The sequence below is a fragment of the Chironomus tepperi genome, unplaced genomic scaffold (genome assembly GCF_022539635.2).
Source record: "Chironomus tepperi strain 1889 unplaced genomic scaffold, CSIRO-AGI_Ctep_v1 contig_37, whole genome shotgun sequence".
NCBI classification, from domain to species: domain Eukaryota; kingdom Metazoa; phylum Arthropoda; class Insecta; order Diptera; family Chironomidae; genus Chironomus; species Chironomus tepperi.
In genome coordinates, this window is record NW_027226159.1 from 1,677,529 (window position 1) to 1,700,287 (window position 22,759).

The following is a 22,759-nucleotide window of genomic DNA, read 5'->3' on the forward strand; positions in this document are numbered from 1 at the left end:
TTTCTGTGCAATATGGCAAAGTTTTCTTTATTGCGTTGTAGTTTATTGAGGAAGCTTTTTAAAGAGTTATGTGACAGTCGATAGATATTCTATGATTTATGTTAATTTTTATAATATTTACGTTAAAAATGACGTCATTAGGGGTTTTAAAATTATTTTTATGTTGAGAAGTAAGCTAAGATCAAGATCTTAACATGATTCTCGATGACTAGTTTCTCGAATTGCTTGAAATATATGAAACAATTCTTGTCTAGATAAACATCTTATTTAACTTTAAAATGTGTTCTTCAAGACAGTGTTGACAAACCTTTAAGCCATAGTACACTGATGTGTCTAAAAAAAAATCTGAAGTGAAATGAATAAACCTTAAAAATCGTGATTCTTGGGATTGCGTTGTGATTTTTTTTTTTTTGCAGCAGTAAACAATAAAATTTGGGCACTGAAATGTATCGTGACTCGAAAAAATTGCATTGATCTAAAAGATAACCAGAAGCAAATTTCATTTCAAGCTTTGCGCTAGGGTAAGCTCAAGTATCGGTCTCGTTATCGGGACCTTTAGTTTCAGCTTTGTCTCGGACACTCTAGTAGAAACCCGATCGTGGCAGCCACTTGGCTTTAAGTATACGACCGACTCGTCGCCGAGGTAGCAACATTTCAATATGTGCCGATCGGGTTAAGCTTCATTTTACAATGTTTTTTATTCTAAATATTCTCAATATTCAAAAAATAATGCAGGTCATAACGTCAGTCAGGGGCGCTGCCAGAAATCTTGAGTCTTGTTCTACTCATAGTCGTATATGATACACAATTATTAGTATTTCCAACTAATTGCATGCATAAACATAATTTAAGCATTTTTTAAAGCAAAAAACATTTTGAATATTATGAACGAGTTTGAAATTCTTGGAAGGTTGACTGTATCTCAAGCTCCCTTTCTCCTAGCTATGCCCTGACATCACTTGTCATCAAATCCATATTCAAATTTCCTTCAAAAAAATTCTTTTCTTCATTACTGAATAAATTAGCAATAAAAACAAGATTCTAAGATGTTGCATCAGAATCACAATCTGGTTATAGTCAGTTATGCAACATCAAAAAAGAATTTCTATTCAATATTTAATAGATTTTTTTAAAATCCGGATATACCATCTTGTATTCTATACAAAAAATCAATAAAAAATATGAAAATGTTTCGTACCACATGAAAACATCCAATAAAGATTAAATCAATAAAATGTGTAAAGAAGATATGATTTATTTCTATTCACCTAATAAAAAATAAGAAGGTCACGATAAACGCACGATACTATACAAAATTTTTGAAGGTCGAGGACATTTGATAAAAGTTAATTTTTTTTCATTCATGTAATTTTTTTGTTTTTGTTATTCACATTTTATGTGTCAACACAAGTGGCTACCCGGCTTTTATACTGCACAAAATTTCTCTCAAAATTTTTACTCTCTGAGCACAAAAAAAGAAATTCTCTGACACAATAGGTCGGATGGAGGAAATGTTGGACGCATGTGGAAAAATCATATGATTATTGAGTTTTTTTCTATGTAGAGCAGACGTGTCAGACGGAAAAAGTTATTAACAAAAGTGAAAATTGGGATTAATTGAGCAATCGGCTATAAATATGTGATGATTTTACATAAACACCCAAAGACTGAGTGAATATTTTTAATGTGAAAAAAGACTCAATTGTTTTATAAGAAATTTTTCAATTTTTTTCTGCTCTCTATTTTTATGGTAGTAAGAAATAACCTCATAGAAATAAGTGAGACAAGTGACAAATTTTAATAAAAAAAATCATTTCTCTTCCCTAAAGGCCATAAAGCTATTAAACTTAATGATTACAAAATAATAAAAATTTTTGTGAAGTGAACAGAAAAATTTCTCTCGAGAAATCATTAAAAAAATCTCTCGGATTTCATCATCATCTTGAGAAAAATTATAAATTGATTCTATGTCGCATTGCTAAAAATAAAAAAGGAAAATATTTTAAGGCATAAAATCAACTTTTTGAACATCTTTTTTTTTTGTTATTTTTTTAATGTGTGAAACGCGAAAAATAATAAGAATACAAAAGAGAAGAAAAGAAAGCAAAAGTGAAGAAGAATTAACGATAAAGATTCTATAAGATTCGCGATTCCGGCGACTGACCGTGAGATGGAGAGGAAAAATGAATATAATTTTGCTTATGAATTCAGGGTTAGTTAATTAACTGTGACCGAAACAGAGTTGGCAGTTATTAATTGCTCATGAGACATAATCCTTGGAAAATTTGTTTGAAATATTCCCTAACAGATGTTGACTTATTGTGCAAGATTTCAAGATGACTTTGACTTGATTTCAATATTGACAGTTTTACTAATTGGACATGATTTCATGATTCTTCTAAAAATATACAATTGTTGTCATAAAATATTAATTTAAATGTGTAGCACAACAAGATATAATAGCACAAAGTCAGTCAATCGATCACAAATCGGCATGGTGTCGGCATGCCTCTGGCATGGTGTCACAATAGGTCTGGCATGATGTTAGCATGACTCTGGCATGGTGTCGACATGGCTCTGGCATGGTGTCATCATGACTCTGGCATGGTGTCATCATGACCCTGGCATGGTGTCAGCATGATTCTGACATGGTGTCAGCATGGCTCTGGCATGGTATCGGTATGTCTCTGGCATGGTGTCGCCATGACTCTGGCATGGTGTCGACATGACTCTGACATGGTGTCGCCAAGAGCCTAACATGATGTCGTCATGTCTTTGGCATAGTGCCAGATTCGGCTTAAATCCGGAAACATGTCAGAATGGCTTGGTGCCAGAACATGAATAGATCAACACGACTTGTGCTATTCAGGTTTCTTCATATAGACTCTTGACTCTTAGCATACTCATAAAAATCTTCAAACAATGTCCAAGGTCACAAATAACACAACAATCAATGAATTATAGTAAGATGATACTTGAATGATACCATCAAAATGACATTCCAAGTTGTCAACATTCTTAAATATTAATGAACTGACCAACTCTGACTCATACAACTGTAAAAATTCATTTCATACACGAGTTGAACAGAAAATTCAGCGTTCATAATTAAATCCAATTAATCAGAAATATTTATATACAATTTTTTTTCGTTGATTATCAACAGCGCTATGCAGAAAGCTTACGCAAACCACTGAAAACATTCAGACAGAGTTCAATTCAGGAAGAAGTTGTGGTTGAAGATTTGCAAAATGAGAATGTGGCAAGGTTTGTAGACACAATTAAATCTAACTGACTAATTATTCATTTTTAATCCATTTCATCTCTTAATTTCATAATAAATAGAGCTAATGATCCTCAGACACAAGAAAGACAGCTATTATGGAAGTTACTGAATGTATTGGGTATAAAAGATCCAAAAACAGGAAATATTTTGACCGTTCATGATGCCATAAAATTAAAATTATTTGATTTGAATAACGGAACACTTCATTTAGAGGGGCAGGAAGCATTAAGCATTGACGATGCTCTGAAACAAGGTATTATTGATACACAAATGTGTGATAATTTGAAGACATTAAATGATCTTTCGAAAAAATATGAAATAACAATTGGCGATACGGAAAGTACTAAAGTTGAGACCGTAATTCATGGCGATGGATATTATGATGATGTTGATGGATCAGAAAATCGCGTAAAGGTAATAAAATTTAATGAAAATGGTGCAAAAAGTTTTGCCGAAGCTATTGACAATGGAATTGTTGATTCGGCATCTGGTCTATATCGTCTTAATGATGGTACATTTATAACAATTGCGGAAGCCTTAAAATTCGGTTATTTGATAAGAAATGAAACGGTCAAAATCAAATCGACACCAATTAGTTTCACCGATGCTCTAACACGTGGATTATTTGATGAACAAGGCTACATGATGGATCGTAATTCCGGTGATAAATTTCAATTACATTCGGCAATCGCGAACGGTTTAATTCTTGATAATTTACGTGAAATTATTGATACAAAGGATGATTCGAAAGTCACGGTTAAAAGAGCATTAGAAATCGGTTTACTTGATTCAAAGGCAGGTCTTTTTAGGAATTCACTATCAAATGAAAAATGCACATTCAATTATGCGCACAATAGTCATTTGATAAGCAAACCATTAACGTTAAAGGACGTCTATGATTTGTCATTAATAAAAGACAATTGCAGAATTCTCTCGCCAACATTTACACAATGGCTTTCAATTCAAGAAGCTATTGATGTTGGTGTTTTAGATTATGATAACTATAAATGCATAACAAAAGAAAAGGGGAACCTCGTTACATTACGTGAGGCAATTGAATGTGGTGTTATTACTTTAGATGGAAATTATAAAGATATTATTACGAATGAAGTTATAAGCATTAAAAATGCTGTTGAGCGTGGCCTTATATCATCCGTTTCACAAAAATCCATATTTGATATTGATGGCTTTAAAGATCCTAAAGAGGAATGTTTTGTGTCTTTAAATATTGCCTTACAAAAGCGTATCCTGCGTCGCGACGATAAACATTTTGTTATAACCGCAAGCGGTAATAAGTTTTTAACACTTAATGATGGCGTTGAGGCGGGCTTAGTCCGTCCGGAAGTCTTTTCCATGTTAATGCGTCACATTGGTGTTTTTGATGATGATAAAAATGAATTGCGTGTAATTGACTTAGTTTTTTATAAGCTTATTGATCCAATTAGTGGATATTTATTAGACATAAAAACAAATTCCAAACTTCCCCTTGATATAGCAATTGAAAGACAAATGATTACAGCACCAGGCGCCCTATTGCTTAGCAGCCTACTCAATATAACATTAACGACGGAAACAATCACAAAAACAATTAAACGTTATGTAACCATTAAAGATCGTGAAATGATTGACAACCAGTCAGAAAATGTAAATCCATCATTTTCTGAGGCGGTACAAAAAGGTCTTATTACAATTGATGAACAAACATACCATCAACCAGAAGAAGAGAAATATTATAGAGTACAAGATGCTCTAAATCGTGATCATGTATTGGCGGATACAGAGAAATTCAATGTTAGTGGCGGTGCCAAGAGAGCCACATTAACAATCATAACAAAATCATTTTTACCATCAAATGGCGCAGCATCAACAACTGTTGTGAGACAACCATCACAGGAACAACAAAAATCAACAATAAAAATATTAAAGAAAATGCAAAAGAAGGTTATTAGCCTCAGTGACGCCTTACACATGGGCTTAATAAATGAAGAAACATACGAATTGTTGGAGAACAATGTGACATTTGCACACAACCCAGATTCATTCTTAAAGAGTAAAAAGTATAAGGTTAAAGACCCACAATCTGGTCTTAATTTAACATTGGAAGAAGCAATTGAACGAGAAATTTTGAATCCAAATGACATAACGAAATTCCACATTCCATTTTGTAGAAGTTTAACAATTCCTCAATTAATTGAACGTGATTTATTGGATATGGAAAGTCAAATGATTATTCATCCAGAGACTGGCGATTTACTAACATTGAATGAAGCGATTGCATGTGATATTGTTGATAAATACTCAATGATACGAAATGATAAGAAGCACAAAATTACATTAAAGGAAGCATTAAAGCTTGGTTATATTGATGGACATGCTAATGTTATTATCAAGACAAAGAAGGGTGATTTGAACATCAAATCAGCCATCGAACGTGGCTTGTTTGATGTTGAAAAGTCACCAAGTAAGGAAAAAGGTGTTGATGTGTATAAAAATATTCCATTAATTGGTCAAACTTTCCCAATTCTTGTAAAACGTCATCTTTTTATTCTTGAGACTCAAGAAGTCATTCACATTATATCAGGTAAGAAAATCCCATTAAAATATGCTATTGAATCCGATTACATAATGTCAGTTCCATGCGTTCCAAATGTTTATGAAATTTTCATTCCCGATGCAATTGATCAAAATTTAATTGATATTGATTTTGAGACATTTACATGTCCACAAACGGGTGACATTATGACACTTCAAGATGCACACAATCATGGTTATTTATATGCTAAACCATTACATGCTATTATTTCACATGAGTCATTAAAATCTACACAAATTACAAAGGAAGTTAAAAATATTTCGCATACTGTTAAGACAAAAAGCATCGACATACTGGATGGTTTTACAATGGTCTCAGCAAATGAGATTACGAATAATAAAACAGGAGAATCATTCACATTACAGCAAGCAAAAGATCAAGGAATTGCTATTGAAAGAGTTGAAGTTAATCAATTTACAACGAAAGAATTACAAAATTTGCCTGAAGGTCAATCAGCACCAACACCAGTCGAGTCTGATTTTACAAGAACTACAGACTTATCTGCTAGATTCGATAACGACGAAAGTCAAGAAATGGAAATTTCACAATTGGAAGAAAAGCACATAAAGACAATAAAGAAGATCACAATCATTAAGGAGATCAAGTACGACGAAAATGGAAAGGAAATTATCACAGAATCTGTTGATAATGAACCTGAAATATTCGAAAGTAACTTGCCAACAGCTGACAAAGAGTTTGATGAAATGTTTACAAAATTCAAACAAGAAAATCCCGATTTTGAGCAAGAAGAAATTGTTACGCAAACTGTCAATAACGAGACAACAATCACAAAAGTCATTAAAGAATATAACATAACAAGAAAAGAAACAGAATTAACCAGTCAAGACGATATTGATGAAGGTGTTGAAGCCTTTGAAGAGTATAATCCACCAACTGTTAAAGAAGTCAGTCCAGGTCCACGTGATCAACTCATATATAGTGAGAGATTAGAGAATATTCCACAAGATGAAATATCCCACACATCATCTAGGACAATAACAAGAACAACTAAATTTATCACATTGCCTGAAAATGAAATTAATCTTTTGGTCAATAAAGAAAGGCAAAGAGATGACCAGCCATCACCAATGTCACAAGACACAAATGTCTCCGAGACAACAACAGTCGAGGAATTGCCAGACGAAAACCGTCAAAAAATTGTCATTACAACGACACGTGTCATTACAAAGAAACCAGAAAATGAGACCGAACAAATTGCCGTAAGTGATCCACAGCAATCATTGCCCTCTGATGTGACAGAAAATATTGTAAATGAGCCAATAATTGAAGGTGATGATACAACTTCCCTCACAAAAACAAAAACAATCATAATTTCAACTATAAAGTCAGTTACTGAAAGAACTGATAATAATCAACAGCTTCCAACTGAGGAGCAAATGACCGATGAGATCATTAAAGAAGAAGAAAATGTGACAAAAACTGACAATGAAAATGTTACGAAATATACTAAAAATATCACTAACATCACATCTCAATTTATTGATGGTGAGAGAACACAGATCGTTACTCCGATTCCCGCTCCAAGAAAGAAGAAGCCAACAGAGGAAATTAAACCAGATGAACAACCTGAAACTGTCGAAATTCAAGATGATCAAACTGATGAAACTAGTAGCACATCCACAAAAACAGTTGTAATTACAAGAATTACTAAAACAATCATCGGTGGCAATGAAACTGAAACAACAGTGTCTGATGAGGCAGAGAAAATGAAGCATATCGAGCACATCATTGATGAAACACTTGCAAAATCAACACAACAAGTTACAGTTGATGAAAAAGTTATTGAAGAACCACAACAATCATTAAAAGAGGAAAAACCACAAACAGAATCAATTAAGCAAGAACCAGTCGTTGAAAAGAAAGAAAAACTTGAAAAGGAACCGCCAAAGCGTAAAGACAAAAAGAAGAAGAAGGACAAAGTGCCAACGGAACCACCAAGAGAAAAAGAAAAGTCTCCAAAACCAACAGATGAACAACATCATGGCATCTCAGACATGATGAAATCATTAGTCACAAGAACTAAAGTCATAACATCCAAAATTGTTGGAACAAAAGATGCACCTGAAGAGGTTCCTAAAGACAATGAAAGAGAAGTCACACCAGAGAAAGTCGTTGAACCAACTGATGATCAAGAATTGTCTCAAACGTCAACAACTACAGTAACTAGAACAACTGTAATTACATCCAAAACATTTGTAACTGACGAACCTGAAAAACCAGTTGAGGAAGTGCCAAAAGAAATAGTTGAAGCTCCAAAGGTTGATAAAATCACTGAAGAGATTCCAAAAGAACCAGAAACAAAGGAAGTCTTACCAGAAACTGATAAGCCTGATCAAGTTGACACAACCGAGACTACAACAAAAACAGTCGTAATTACATCAAGAGTTTTCGACTTTATTGAAAATGAACGAAATCAGTTCACTGCTCAACCATTGGAACCAGTCGAAACAGTCACACAAAAAGAGATCACAGAACCATTAAAGGAAGAAGCAGTTCCAAAGAAAGATGAACCAAAAGGAAAGAGCCCAAAACCTCGCAAAGGTAAACGAGAACCAACAAAAGAGGCACCAGTACCACAAGAAAGAATAACTGAAATCAAGGATGAAGTTGTTCCCGAAGATAAATCAGAGCCAAAAGATGAATCTTCAGGGCTGTTTGGAGCTATTCGCAAAATTTCCAAGAAGACAAAAGCTACAACAACAAGAATAAAGTCAAAGATAATTGGAGTACATGACAGTTATGATGTACAGCCACAACCAGAAGAGGAATCATTAGAGCCTAGATTGAAGAAATCCAAACCCGATGCTAAACCAGATGAAGAACATTATGTACAGCATCCTGAAGAAACAGAGGAAGTTGTTGAAACCAGTTCAGAAACAACATCCACTCAATCAGTAATCACAAAAACAACAGTGATTACATCTTACATTACTCAAGAGAATGGCACAATAATAACTTCAGAACAATCCCCAGAAAATCTTCAAGGCAAGGAAATTCCACAACCAGAAGTAATTGAAACAATTGAGCCTGAAGATTTTGAAATTGTTGAAATTCCAAAGGAAGACATTAAACCACAAGAAAAGCCAACTGAAGATACAACAACCACAGTTACAACTACAGTAACAACAACTCAAGTTCAACAACCTCGAGGTTTTGATCCACTCCAAATGTTCCTCAACAATGAAAGAGTTTTACATCCAGATGAAACAGTTGAGCCACAAAAAGTAGACAAACCAGAAGAAGTTCCTTCACAAGTAGATACTGTCACTAAAGAAGATGTTCCAAGAGAACAAGATGATCAGCCAGATACTACAGGTGCTTTGAAAACAATCATCACAAAGACTACATTCATCTCTTCGAGAATTGTTGACTCTAGTCATACAGAACAAGAGATTAAACCCGATGATGAGCCTGAAAAACCAGATGAGAAAGTGCCAAAAGAAGTAGTCCAAACCTTAAAAGAAATTCCAAAAGAACCAGAAACAAAGGAATCATCACCTGAGCCAACTAAACCAAAAGATGATAAGAAGAGTAAGAAGCATCGCAAAGGAAAACGAGAACCAAAAGAGACTCAAGTTCCACAAGAAAAGGTTCCTGAACAGAAAGAAGAAAAGGTTCCTGAAAAGAAGGAAGAAAAGATTCCCGAAGAAAAACCAGAACCAAAAGAAGAATCTTCTGGTTTGTTTGGAGCTTTCAGAAAAATTGGCAAGAAGACAAAATCTACAACAACAAAAATCAAATCCAAATTTTATGATGTACATCCAGAAGATGAAAATTTGGAACCTGAAACAAAGAAGTCAGAACCTGAACCCAAACCAGATGAAGAACCTAAGACACAAGTTCCTGAAAAAATCACAAATGTTACAGAAGAAGTTGATGTCTCCACCAACTCAGAGTCAACCACCACAAGAACAGTAACCACAAAAACAACTGTAGTCACATCCTATATCACTCAAGATAACGAGACTGAAATCATCTCTGAAAAATCGCCAGAAAATCTTCAAATTATGGAAGCTCCTAAGCCTGAAGATTCACAAGTAAGAGAATCTCCTGAGCCTGAAGATTTTGAAGTTGTTGAAGTTCCAAAAGAAGACAAACCACAAGAAAAGCCACTCGATGATTCAACAACAACAATTACTACCACAGTAATTACATCAAAAGTTCAACAACCTAAAGGTTTCGATCCTCTTCAAATGTTCCTCAACAATGAAAGATTTGTACATCCAGATGAAACTGTGGAACCACAAAAAGTTGTTAAACCAGAAGAAATTCCTTCAAAAGACGATACTGTTGATAATCTTCCAAAACAACAAGATGATGAGCCTGAAATTTCAAGTGCTATGAGAACTATCATCACAAAGACAAGTTTCATTTCCTCGAGAATATTTGATTCATCTGAAGTTGAAGATAAGAAACCGGTTGAAGTTACAGAAGTTGTTGAAAAAGTAGAACAAGAGAAACCAGATGAGACGATTCCCAAAGAAGTAGTTGAATCTCCAAAGACCGAGGAGATTCCAAAGGAATCGTCACCTGAGCCTTCTAAACCAAAGGATGATAAGAAGAGTAAGAAGCATCGCAAAGGAAAACGAGAACCAAAAGAGACTCCACAAGAAAAAGTCCCTGAAGTGAAAGAAGAAAAAGTTCCTGAAAAGAAGGATGAAAAGGTTCCTGACGAAAAACCGGAACCAAAAGATGAATCGTCTGGTCTGTTTGGAGCTTTCAGAAAAATTTCTAAAAAGACAAAAGAAACAACAACAAAAATCAAATCCAAATTTTCTGGTTCGAGTGATGTACATCCAGAAGATGAAAGTTTGGAACCTGAAACAAAGAAATCAGAACCAGAATCCAAACCAGAAGAAGAAACTAAACCACAACTTCCTGAAGAAGTCGTTAAAGATACAGAAGAATTCGATGTGACTAGCTCAGAAATCACCTCAACACAAACAGTAATCACAAAGACAACAGTGATCACATCTCATATTACTAAAGAGGAAGAAACTGAAGCCATCCCAGAAAATTTGGAAGTCACGGAAACTGTTAAGCCTGAAGATTTTGAAATTGTTGAAGCTCCGAAAGAAGATAAGCCACTCGAAGATACAACAACCACAGTTACAACTACAGTATCTACAACAAAAGTTCAACAACCTCAAGGCTTCGATCCTCTCCAAATGTTCCTCAACAATGAAAGAGTTTTACATCCAGATGAAACTGTTGAGCCACAAAAAGTAGACAAACCAGAAGAAGTTCCTTCACAAGTAGAAACTACCACTAAACCAGATGTTCCAAAAGAACAAGATGATAAGCCAGAAACTACAAGTGCAGTGAAAACAATTATCACAAAGACCACTTTCATCTCCTCGAGAATTGTTGACTCAAGTAATACAGAACAAGAGAAGCAACCCGTTGAACCATCAAAAACTGAAGAACCTGAAAAACCAGTTGAGGAAGAGCCAAAAGAAGTCGTTGAATCACCAAAGGCTGATAAGATCACAGAAGAGATTCCAAAAGAACCAGAAACAAAGGAAGTTTTACCAGAAACTATTGAACCAAAGGATGATGAAAAGCCTCAAGTTGACACCACCGAGACTACAACAGAAACAATTGTAATCACATCAAGAGTTGTTGATTTTATCGAAAACGAAAAGAGTCAGTTCACTGATCAACCATTGGAACCAGTGGAAATAGTCACTAAAAAAGAGATCACAGAACCATTAAAGGAAGAATCAGTTCCAAAGAAAGATGAACCCAAAGGAAAGAGCAAGAAGCATCGTAAAGGAAAACGTGAACCGCCAAAAGAAACACCAGAAGTGAAAGACGAGAAGGTTCCTGACGATAAATCAGAACCAAAAGATGAATCTTCAGGTCTGTTTGGAGCTATTCGCAATATTTCGAAGAAGACAAAAGCAACAACAACAAAAATAAAGTCAAAAATAACTGGAGTGAATGAAAGTGATGAGAAACAGCCACAAGATGAAACATCAGAACCAGAAACAAAGAAATCCAAACCCGAAGATAAGCCAGAAGAAGAACCCAAGTCACAGCCTGAAGAAGTGACAAAAGAAGAGTTTGATGAAACAAGCTCAGTCACCTCCACAAAAACAGTAATCACAAAAACAACTGTGATAACATCCCATGTCACTCAAGATGACGAAACTGAAATCATCTCTGAAAAACTGCCTGTAACAGAAACTGTTAAGCCTGAAGATTCACAAGAAACTGAATCTCCTAAGCCTAAAGATTCGGAAGTTGTTGAAGTTCCAAAAGAAGACACTAAACCACAAGAAAAGCCAACTGAAGATACAACAACCACAGTTACAACTACTGTAATCACAACAAATGTTCAAAAACCTAAAGGTTTCGATCCTCTTCAAATGTTCCTCAACAATGAAAGATTTGTACATCCAGATGAAACAGTTGAGCCACAAAAAGTTGATAAACCAGACGAAACTCCTTCACAAGTAGATACTGTCGATGATCTTCCAAAACAACAAGATGATGAGCCTGAAGTTTCAAGTGCTATGAGAACTATCATCACAAAAACAACATTTATCTCCTCCAAAATTGTTGATTCAACTGAAGTTGAAGAAGATAAGAAACCGGTTGAAGTTACAGAAGTTGTTGAAAAAGTAGAACATGAAACACCAGATGAGACGGTACCAAAAGAAGTTGTAGAGTCTCCAAAGACTGAGGAGATTCCAAAGGAATCGTCACCTGAGCCTACTAAACCAAAGGATGATAAGAAGAGTAAGAAGCATCGCAAGGGAAAACGAGAACCAAAAGAGACTCCACAGGAAAAAGTCCCTGAAGTGAAAGAAGAAAAGGTTCCTGACGAAAAACCGGAACCCAAGGATGAATCGTCTGGTCTGTTTGGAGCTTTCAGAAAAATTGGTAAGAAAACAAAAGAAACAACAACAAAAATCAAATCCAAATTCTATGATGTACATCCAGAAGATGAAAATGTAGAACCTGAAACAAAGAAATCAGAACCAGAATCTAAACTAGATGAAGAACCTAAGCCAGAACTTCCTGAAGAAGTCACAAAAGATACAGAAGAACTTGATGTGACAAGCTCAGAAATCACCTCTACAAAAACAGTAATCACAAAAACAACAGTGATTACGTCTCATATCACTCATGAAGACGAAACTGAAGTCATCCCAGAAATTTTGGAAGTCACGGAAACTGTCAAGCCTGAAGATTTTGAAGTTCTTGAAGCTCCGAAAGAAGACAAGCCACAAGAAAAACCACTCGATGATTCAACAACCACAGTTACAACTACTGTAATCACAACAAAAGTTAAACAACCTCAAGGCTTCGATCCTCTCCAAATGTTCCTCAACAATGAAAGAGTTTTACATCCAGATGAAACTGTTGAGCCACAAAAAGTTGATAAACCGGAAGAAACTCCATCTAAAGATGATAAGCCAGAAATCTCAGATGGTATGAGAACAATCATCACAGAGACCACTCTAATCTCCTCAAAGGTTATTGATTCACCTGAAGTCGAAGATGATAAGAAACCGGTTGAAGTTACAGAAGTTGTTGAAAGAGTAGAACAAGAGAAACCAGATGAGACGGTACCAAAAGAAATAGTTGGATCTCCAAAGACTGAAGAGATTCCAAAGGAACCAGAAACAAAAGAATCATCACCTGAGCCTTCTAAACCAAAGGAGGATAAGAAGAGTAAGAAGCATCGCAAAGGAAAACGAGAACCAAAAGAGACTCAAGTTCCACAAGAAAAAATTCCTGAACAGAAAGAAGAAGAAAAGATTCCTGAGAAGAAGGATGAAAAAGTTCTTGACGAAAAACCAGAACCAAAAGACGAATCTTCTGGTCTGTTTGGAGCTTTCAGAAAAATTGGCAAGAAGACAAAAGAAACAACAACAAAAATCAAATCCAAATTTTCTGGTTCAAGTGACAGTTATGATGTAAATCCAGAAGATGAAAATTTGGAACCTCAAACAAAGAAATTAGAACCAGAATCTAAACCAGAAGAACCTAAGCCAGAAGTTCCTGAAGAAGTCGTTAAAGATACAGAAGAAGTTGATGTGACTAGCTCAGAAATTACCTCAACACAAACAGTAATCACAAAGACAACTGTGATCACATCTCATATCACGCAAGAGGAAGAAACTAAAGTCATTCCAGAAAATTTGCAAGTCACGGAAACTGTTAAGCCTGAATATTTCGAAATTGTTGAAATTCCAAAGGAAGACACTAAACCACAAGAAAAGCCGACTGAAGATACAACAACCACAGTTAAAACTACAGTAACAACAACAAAAGTTCAACAACCTCAAGGCTTCGATCCTCTTCAAATGTTCCTCAACAATGAAAGATTTGTACATCCCGATGAAACTGTTGAGCCACAAAAAATGGTGAAACCAGATGAAAATCCATCACAAGAAGATTCTGTCACTGAAGATGATAAGCCAGAAATCTCAGATGCTATGAAAACAATCATCACAGAGACCACTCTCATCTCCACAAAGGTTATTGATTCAACTGAAGTTGAAGATGATAAGAAACCTGATGAACCTACAGAAACTGATGGTAAGAAAGAACCAACCGATGAAAAAACTGATGAAAGTCGCGAAACTTCACCTGAAGTTGATGGAAAACCAGACAATACTAAAGAAAAATCGTCGCTTTTCTCAGGAGCGAAGAAACGTATGAAGAAGATCTTCGGCACTAAGGACACTTCTGAAAAAGATAAACCAGAAGAAAAGCCTAAAGATGGTAAAATTAAACCTGAAGTACCACCAAGAAAAGAAAAAGAACCTGTTTTGTCATCGAAAGACAAACCAATTGATGACGTTGTTGGATTTGAAGAACCAACTGAATCAGTTATTGTAGAAGAAGTTCCTACAACTGAATTTACTGAATCAGGCACAATTACAAGAGTCGTTAAAACAACCAGAATTATCACAATTAAAACTACTGGATTTGAAGAACCAAGCGAGACTGTTCTTGTAGAGGAAGTTCCAACAACTGAGTCTGTACCCGGCAAACCTGAAGAAACAGTCGAAACATTCGTTGAAACATCTGAACCTACAGAAGATACAGAAATCACTGAATCAGGCACAATTACAAGAGTCGTAAAAACTACAAGAATTATAACAACTAAAACAACTGGATTTGAAGAACCAAGTGAGACTGTGGTTGTAGAAGAAGTTCCTACAACTGAATCAGTACCCAGCAAATCTGATGAAACAGTCGAAACATTCGTAGAAACATCTGAACCTACAGAGGATACTGAAATCACTGAATCAGGCACAATTACAAGAGTCGTTAAAACAACCAGAATTATCACAACTAAAACTACTGGTTTCGAAGAAACAAGCGAGACTATTCCTGTTGAAGAAGTTCCAATCACTGAGTCAGTTCCTGAAAAAGCTGAAAAACCTGAAAAGTTAATTGAAGAACCGAAAAAGAAAATAATTTCGAGCATCACTAGTTTCATTGAGAATGAAAGAAACTTGGTTGATGTAAAGCCAGAAGTCACTAAACCTGCAGTTGTTGATAAAGATGCACAGAAGCCTCAGAAAGAAACGGATATTCCAAGTGATGTTTCCACAATAATCAAAAAGACAACTGTAATTACATCCAGAATAACTGGTGATGAAGAACCAACTGAATCCGTTCTTGTAGAAGAAGTTCCTGCAACTGAATCAGTACCAAGCAAACCTGATGAAACAGTTGAGACATTTGTAGAAACATCTGAACCTACAGAAGATACTGAAATCACTGAATCAGGCACAATTACAAGAGTCGTCAAAACAACCAGAATTATCACAACTAAAACTACTGGATTTGAAGAACCAAGCGAGACTGTTCTTGTAGAAGAAGTTCCTGCAACTGAATCAGTACCAAGCAAACCTGATGAAACATTTGTAGAAACATCTGAACCTACAGATGACACTGAAATTACTGAATCAGGCACAATTACAAGAGTCGTCAAAACAACCAGAATAATCACAACTAAAACTACTGGATTTGAAGAACCAAGCGAGACTGTTCTTGTAGAAGAAGTTCCTGCAACTGAATCAGTACCAAGCAAACCTGATGAAACAGTTGAGACATTCGTAGAAACATCAGAACCTACAGAGGATCCTGAAATCACTGAATCAGGAACAATTACAAGAGTCGTTAAAACAACCAGAATAATCACAACTAAAACTACTGGATTTGAAGAACCAAGCGAGACTGTTCTTGTAGAAGAAGTTCCTGCAACTGAATCGGTACCCGGCAAACCTGAGGAAACAGTTGAAACATTCGTAGAAACATCAGAACCTACAGAAGACACTGAATATACTGAATCAGGCACAATTACAAGAGTCGTTAAAACAACCAGAATAATCACAACTAAAACAACTGGATTTGAAGAACCAAGTGAGACTGTGGTTGTAGAAGAAGTTCCTACAACTGAATCAGTACCCAGCAAACCTGATGAAACAGTCGAAACATTCGTAGAAACATCTGAACCTACAGAGGATACTGAAATCACTGAATCAGGCACAATTACAAGAGTCGTTAAAACAACCAGAATTATCACAACTAAAACTACTGGTTTCGAAGAAACAAGCGAGACTATTCCTGTTGAAGAAGTTCCAACCACTGAGTCAGTACCTGAAAAATCTGAAAAACCTGAAAAATTAGTTGAAGAACCTAAAAAGAAAATAATTTCGAGTATCACTAGTTTCATTGAGAATGAAAGAAACATGGTTGATGTAAAGGAAATTCCAGCAACCGAGTCAGTACCCGGCAAACCTGATGAAACAGTCGAGACTTTCGTAGAAACATCTGAACCTACAGAAGATACAGAAATCACTGAATCAGGTACAATTACAAGAGTCGTAAAAACTACAAGAATTATCACAACTAAAACAACTGGATTTGAAGAACCAAGTGAGACTGTTCTTGTAGAAGAAGTTCCTTCAGCTGAGTCTGTACCCGGCAAACCTGAGGAAACAGTCGAAACATTCGTAGAAACATCAGAACCTACAGAAGACACTGAATTTACCGAATCAGGCACAATTACAAGAGTCGTTAAAACAACCAGAATTATCACAACTAAAACTACTGGATTTGAGGAACCAACTGAAACTACTGTAGTTGAAGAAGTTCCTGTAACTGAGTCAGCGCCTGAAGAACCTGTTGAATGGACTGAAACAATAGTAGAAGAACCTACTATCACTAAAGTTGTCAAAACAACAAGAATTATCACGAAAACATCAGACTCTGCAGAGCCAGAAACAACAACTACAACAGAGGAATTCACAGAAAATATTCCAGACACGGATGATATTCCCGACGAAGTTAGAGATTTAGTTGAAAAACTTACCGAATCTTACAGAAAAGAAATTCGCGATAGTATAACTCAACCTGATGATAACTTTGAGGTTGTGGACAGTAAGACGACTGAAGATGTCCAAACATCAGTCTCGGAATCATCAAGAACAACTATTACAAAAACAACAGTCATTACATCCAGAACCTTGATATCTGAAGACGAAATTGTCACTGAAGACTCACCACAAAATCTTCAATTAATGGAAACTCCCAAACCTGAAGATTTGCAAGTCATGGAAACAGTAAAACCAGATCACTTACAAGTCATGGAAGTTACAAAACCAGATCATTTGCAACTTATGGAAGTTCCAAAAGAAAAGGATTTGCAAGTTGTTGAAGTTCCTAAAAAGGACGACCAAATTCCAACTGACCAGATTGTTGACACATCCAGCACAACAGTAGTTACAACCACAATTACTACAACAACAGTACAAGAAGGCAAACCATTCGATCCACTTCAAATGTTCATCAATAATGAAAGAATGGTAGCACCTTCTAATTCTGTTGAGCCACAGAGAGCTGTAAAAGAGTCATCACCACCACAATCGACAAAAGTCTCAACAACCGAAATGAAAACTGTAAAGCAATTTTCAGTTACTGAAAATGAAATTGAGGTTATGCCACTTCGTGATGCTATAAGAGCAGGCAAAATAGAACCAAAAATATGTCGCGTTATGATCAACGGTAATGAAATGCCATGGACAGTACTTGATGCATTACAATCAAAGGATTTATCACCAACAGATATTGTACAAATCAATTCCAGTCATGTCGTTGTCTTACTTCCAAATCAACAAAAAGCATATCTTCTTAATTTCAATGATCGTTTCTCAGAAAAGCTATTACTTGAAATGGGTCTTTATGATCCAAATCTTCGTTCCTTTATCGATCCATGGACGGGCAATCAAATATCGTTTGAATATTTCATATTCCATCTTGATGTTATTGATCCAACAACGATTCATGTTAAGAATCAAAAAGCCCAAACATATGTTCCAATTCAGCAAGCATTTAATGAAAATCTTATTGATCCACAACACGGTACAATGATGGACATAAAAACTAGTCAAACAATTCCAATATATGATGCAGTCGATAGAAAATTTGTCATTCAAAAGCAACCTAGTCAATTGCGAATTATTAAATTTCCACCAACAATTTTAGATCTTATCAATAATGGAAATATTAACTTTGACACCGATGAGATCATCGTTAATAATGAAAATTTAACATTTAGTGAGGCATTACGTAATGGTGTTATTGACACAAATCAAATCATGATACGTGATCCGGCGACAAATGATGTTATAGGCTATAAATATGCAGTTGATCGCGGTATTGTAGACCTACCACGTGGTGTCATTATAAATTTAATCACACTCGAGCAAATTTACATTATTGAAGCGTATAGACGTGGATATATAATAATCGGTAAAATGAAGCCCATTTCACTTAATGCGGCTATTTCATCAGATCTTTATGATAAGAAAAATAATAAATTTGTTTCTCCATACGACAAAGAGAAGCCTTTATCATTACAAGAAGCTATCGACTGTGGCATTATTGATCCAAAACTTACCAATATAAAAGACACTAAGGAAAATTCTCTTGTCCCATTACGACAAGCTATTGAGTTCAATCTAGTCGACTCTAAAGTGGGAATGGTTAAAAATAAAAAATCATCAGTTCCGTTAAATAAGGCAGTTAAAGATAAATTGATTGTTGATAAATATGAACCAATTGATCTTGCTGAAGTTATTATTAAGAATTATTATGATCCCGATACCGGTATGATTTTAAATCCCTATACAAATAAGTATATCACATTAAAGGAAGCAATTTCTATTAAAATTATTAATATTTATCACATAAGAATCTACGATGTCCTTCATGATCGTGTGTACTCTGTTGAGGATGCAATTAAGAATGGCTTGCTTGATGATAATAAGGGTATAATAACACGTCCTAAAATGCCACTCGATAAAGCATATCTTCAAAGAATTTTAATAAGCTTCAATGGTCCATTGTCACTTCCAAGTGCTTTACAATGCAATATCTTCGATCCAGAAACAAGAAAATATAATTTCGATAATCAGCCATTGAATTTGGGCGAAGCAATTGAGAAGAATAAGATTGCTGGTAATGAGCTTGTCCTTTATGAACCAAATCGTCAAAAATTGTCAACTCTAAATGAAGCAATTAGTGCTGGCTTCTTAGATCCAGTTGAAAGTATCATTGTTGATCCAATCAATAATAAGGAAGTTCCAATTGATGATGCAATGGAGCAAGGTCTCCTTGTTAAATCACGTTCCGATGTCAATTTACGTGATGCAGTCTTTGAGGGCTTATACAATCCACAAGACGGATCATTTAGCAATGCAGCATCGTCTGATGAAAAACTTCCACTTGACATTGCAATAAATCGTAATGTTGTGGATGTAAAGTCAACAATAGTCAATGTCAATAATGTTACATTAGACTTTGAGCAAGCTATTGAGAAAGGTGTCATCGATCCACAAAATGCTGTCATACGAACAAAATCAGGCGAAAAATTGAACTTGATTGAGGCATTCGATCAAGGCATATTGAATACTATTTCAAAACCAGTTCGATTGCATGAGGCAATTATTAAGAATTTATATGACGAAACATGCGGCTTATTTGTTGATCCGGAAACGCGTAGGAAAGTTAATATTCAAGAGAGCATTACAGAAAGTCTTATAGATCCAAATTCTATTCAAATTCAAGATCCAAGTAGTAAATCCTACCTTCCAATTTCTATTAATTTTGCCATCCAAACTGGTCTGATTAATTCCAAAAATGGAACCGTCAACTATGATAATAAGGTCTATACTCTAAAAGAAGCATTCGATTTGGGAATATTAATTGACAGTAAAGGCCCGGTAAGCATACAACGTACAATCCATCAAGGCACATTCGATGAAAATTCGGGTCGAATTTCAGATCCATTTAGCGATAAGAAAATAACAATTCATGAAGCCATACGAAAATTCGTTGTAAATCCACACTTACCATGTTATTTTGATGAGGAAAAGGAAGTCTTGTATTCATTAAATAACACATGTAAGCATAAATTAATTGATCGATTCCAAGGTAACTTTATCGTACCATATTCGGGTGAAAAGTTGACATTAAATGAAGCCATGAAATTAGGATGGATAATTGATATTGAAGGTGGAAATTTCACACTATACAAAATTCTGCAATATCGATTATTCAGTCCACAAAATGGTAAATTAATACATCCAGTAACAGGTCGTCATTTAACGCTCAATCAGGCAATCGAGCAAGAGCTCGTTAATCCTGACTCGTCATTAATCAAAAATCGTAACGGTAAATACATAACATTGACCGATGCACTAAAATTGAATGTAATTGATGGAGACAAAAACGTTTATTGGCTTAATGACTCACAGTCAATTCCATTGCATGATGCAATCGACAAAGGCTTAATTGTTTCAAGTGAAAAACCATATTCACTACTTAATGCTATAAAAATGCGAATTTATAGACCTGAAACAGGCAAATTTGTCGATCCAACGACTAATAGCTATTATGATCTTAAAGCAGCAATTGAAAATGATTTGATTAATGATGATTCAGTAAAGTTCAAGAATATTTTCACAAAACAAACAAAGCCAATCCTCCAAGCCATAACAGATGGCGATATAAACTTACCAAAAGGTCGCGTATTTGATCAAAAGACTGGTCAGTCATTCAATTATGACGTAGCATTCGAAAAAGGTCTCTTGATTAATGTGCCACGAGGTAAAACGGAACAAAAGAGAGAAATAATTCAAGAAGAAATTCCAATGATTAAAATAGATTTGGTTGATTCAAGTAAGCCACGCGAAATGACACTGGATGAGGCTATAAAAGCTAACCTCATTAATCCAGATGTCGCAATGATTAAAGATCCAAAGACAGGCAAATTTATCTTGTTGAAAGTTTTCATTGAAACTTATCAAATTATTTTAACACAAAAGACTACAATCGATCCAAAATCACCATTCTTTGTATTCAGTCCGGGTTGTATCGTATATTCGCGCGAACCGAAATCATTAGATGATGTAATTGAGTCGAATGAGTTGAATTTGTCAACTGGTAAAATCGTCGATCCACAAAACAAAGATAAGGAATTGACCATCCAAGAAGCAATTGACAATGGAATTCTTGATCCTGACACCATCCTCATTAAAGATGGTTCAAAGAAAAAGCTATTACGCGTTAATGAAGCATTAAGGAAGGGTCTCGTTGATCCTGAAAGATCTTATGTCGTTGATACGTCATCGTCGAAACTATACAGCCTTGAAAATGCTTTAGAAGAAGGTCTTCTTAAGACACCAAAGAAGCAATTCGATTTGTTGGAAGCAATCGAATTTAATCTCTATGATGAGACAACTGGAGAGTTTATTGACCCATTTGCCCCAACATCAATCGAGGATCAAAAAGAAAAAGCTCAAATCACATTCGAAACAGGCATCGCAAAAGGTTTGATTGACCCTTCAACCACAATGGTACGTGCAACAAATGATAGTGAAATTATACCAATTTCGGCCGCTATAACATCGGGTCTTATCGATCCGATCAAGGGTGAAATTGTCATTAAAAATCCAGAAAATGATAAACAAGAAGAAAGAATTAATTTCGTTAAAGCAATGGAACTTGGTTTGCTAGTTCCAGCTGGCGAACGGGTAAGATGAGACAAAATCATTAATCTGGTGACTGTAAATTTTAATTTTGGTTGCACGTTCACTAATCGGCTTCATTAACATAAAGATCTACGATCAAACTTAACTTTGACCAATTTTAATTAACACAAAATCACAAAGAATTATTTTAGGTGATTTATTTCTACTTCTTCCTATTTTTTAGACAGCTGTGCTTGCATTCTATTCAGATATTCTTCGATTTAAATGATTGATATGTCTTGTGACTGTGAGAATGAATGGATTGGATGAAATTTAATCAGATTTTATTTTATTTTTCCTTTTTCTGTAGAATTTTTTATTGCATTAAGTAGAGTTGATGGACATTTACAAAAATCAGACGTAACTGATACTTTAGTGATTGGATTGAACAGCAATTTGCAATTAAATGACATTTTAGGCTTATTAATTGCGAGTTCTCTCTTGCTTGAGCTAAATGATTATTTTATGGCAAATTGCAATAAAGATCCTGATTACTAAAGTCTGTATTCATGTCCATACATCTATATTATTTCATTTATTATCTCTTTTTTTGGACTTTTGCATGAACATCATTGCGTGTTACAGTCTTAAATTAATTAAAATTTTTATTTGCTATTTTTTTCATCTTTTTGTCTATCAATAAACAGCAAGCAGTCATCGAACGATTTGCACTATGTGAAGAAAACATTTCAATTTTGTTGAAGTGGATTAACGACATTGAACAACGACTCTCGAAGATTGGAGGACCACAAGAGCATGTTGAGGAATTGCAAGCACAAATCAATGTGTTGAAGG

The 22,759-nt window shown here is 35.1% G+C and overlaps 1 protein-coding gene across 1 annotated transcript in view; it reads left to right on the top strand.

Annotated features, from left to right (window-relative positions):
• Window positions 1–2,670: 2,670 nt before the first annotated feature.
• LOC139098515 (uncharacterized) overlaps window positions 2,671–22,759 on the top strand; it is a 33,692-nt gene continuing 13,603 nt past the window's right edge. Inside the window, exons 1-4 of the mRNA XM_070650749.1 lie at window positions 2,671–2,679; window positions 3,167–3,267; window positions 3,346–21,967; window positions 22,612–22,758. Coding sequence (XP_070506850.1) covers window positions 2,671–2,679; window positions 3,167–3,267; window positions 3,346–21,967; window positions 22,612–22,758 — 18,879 coding nt within the window. The remainder of the gene's footprint in view (window positions 2,680–3,166; window positions 3,268–3,345; window positions 21,968–22,611; window position 22,759) is intronic.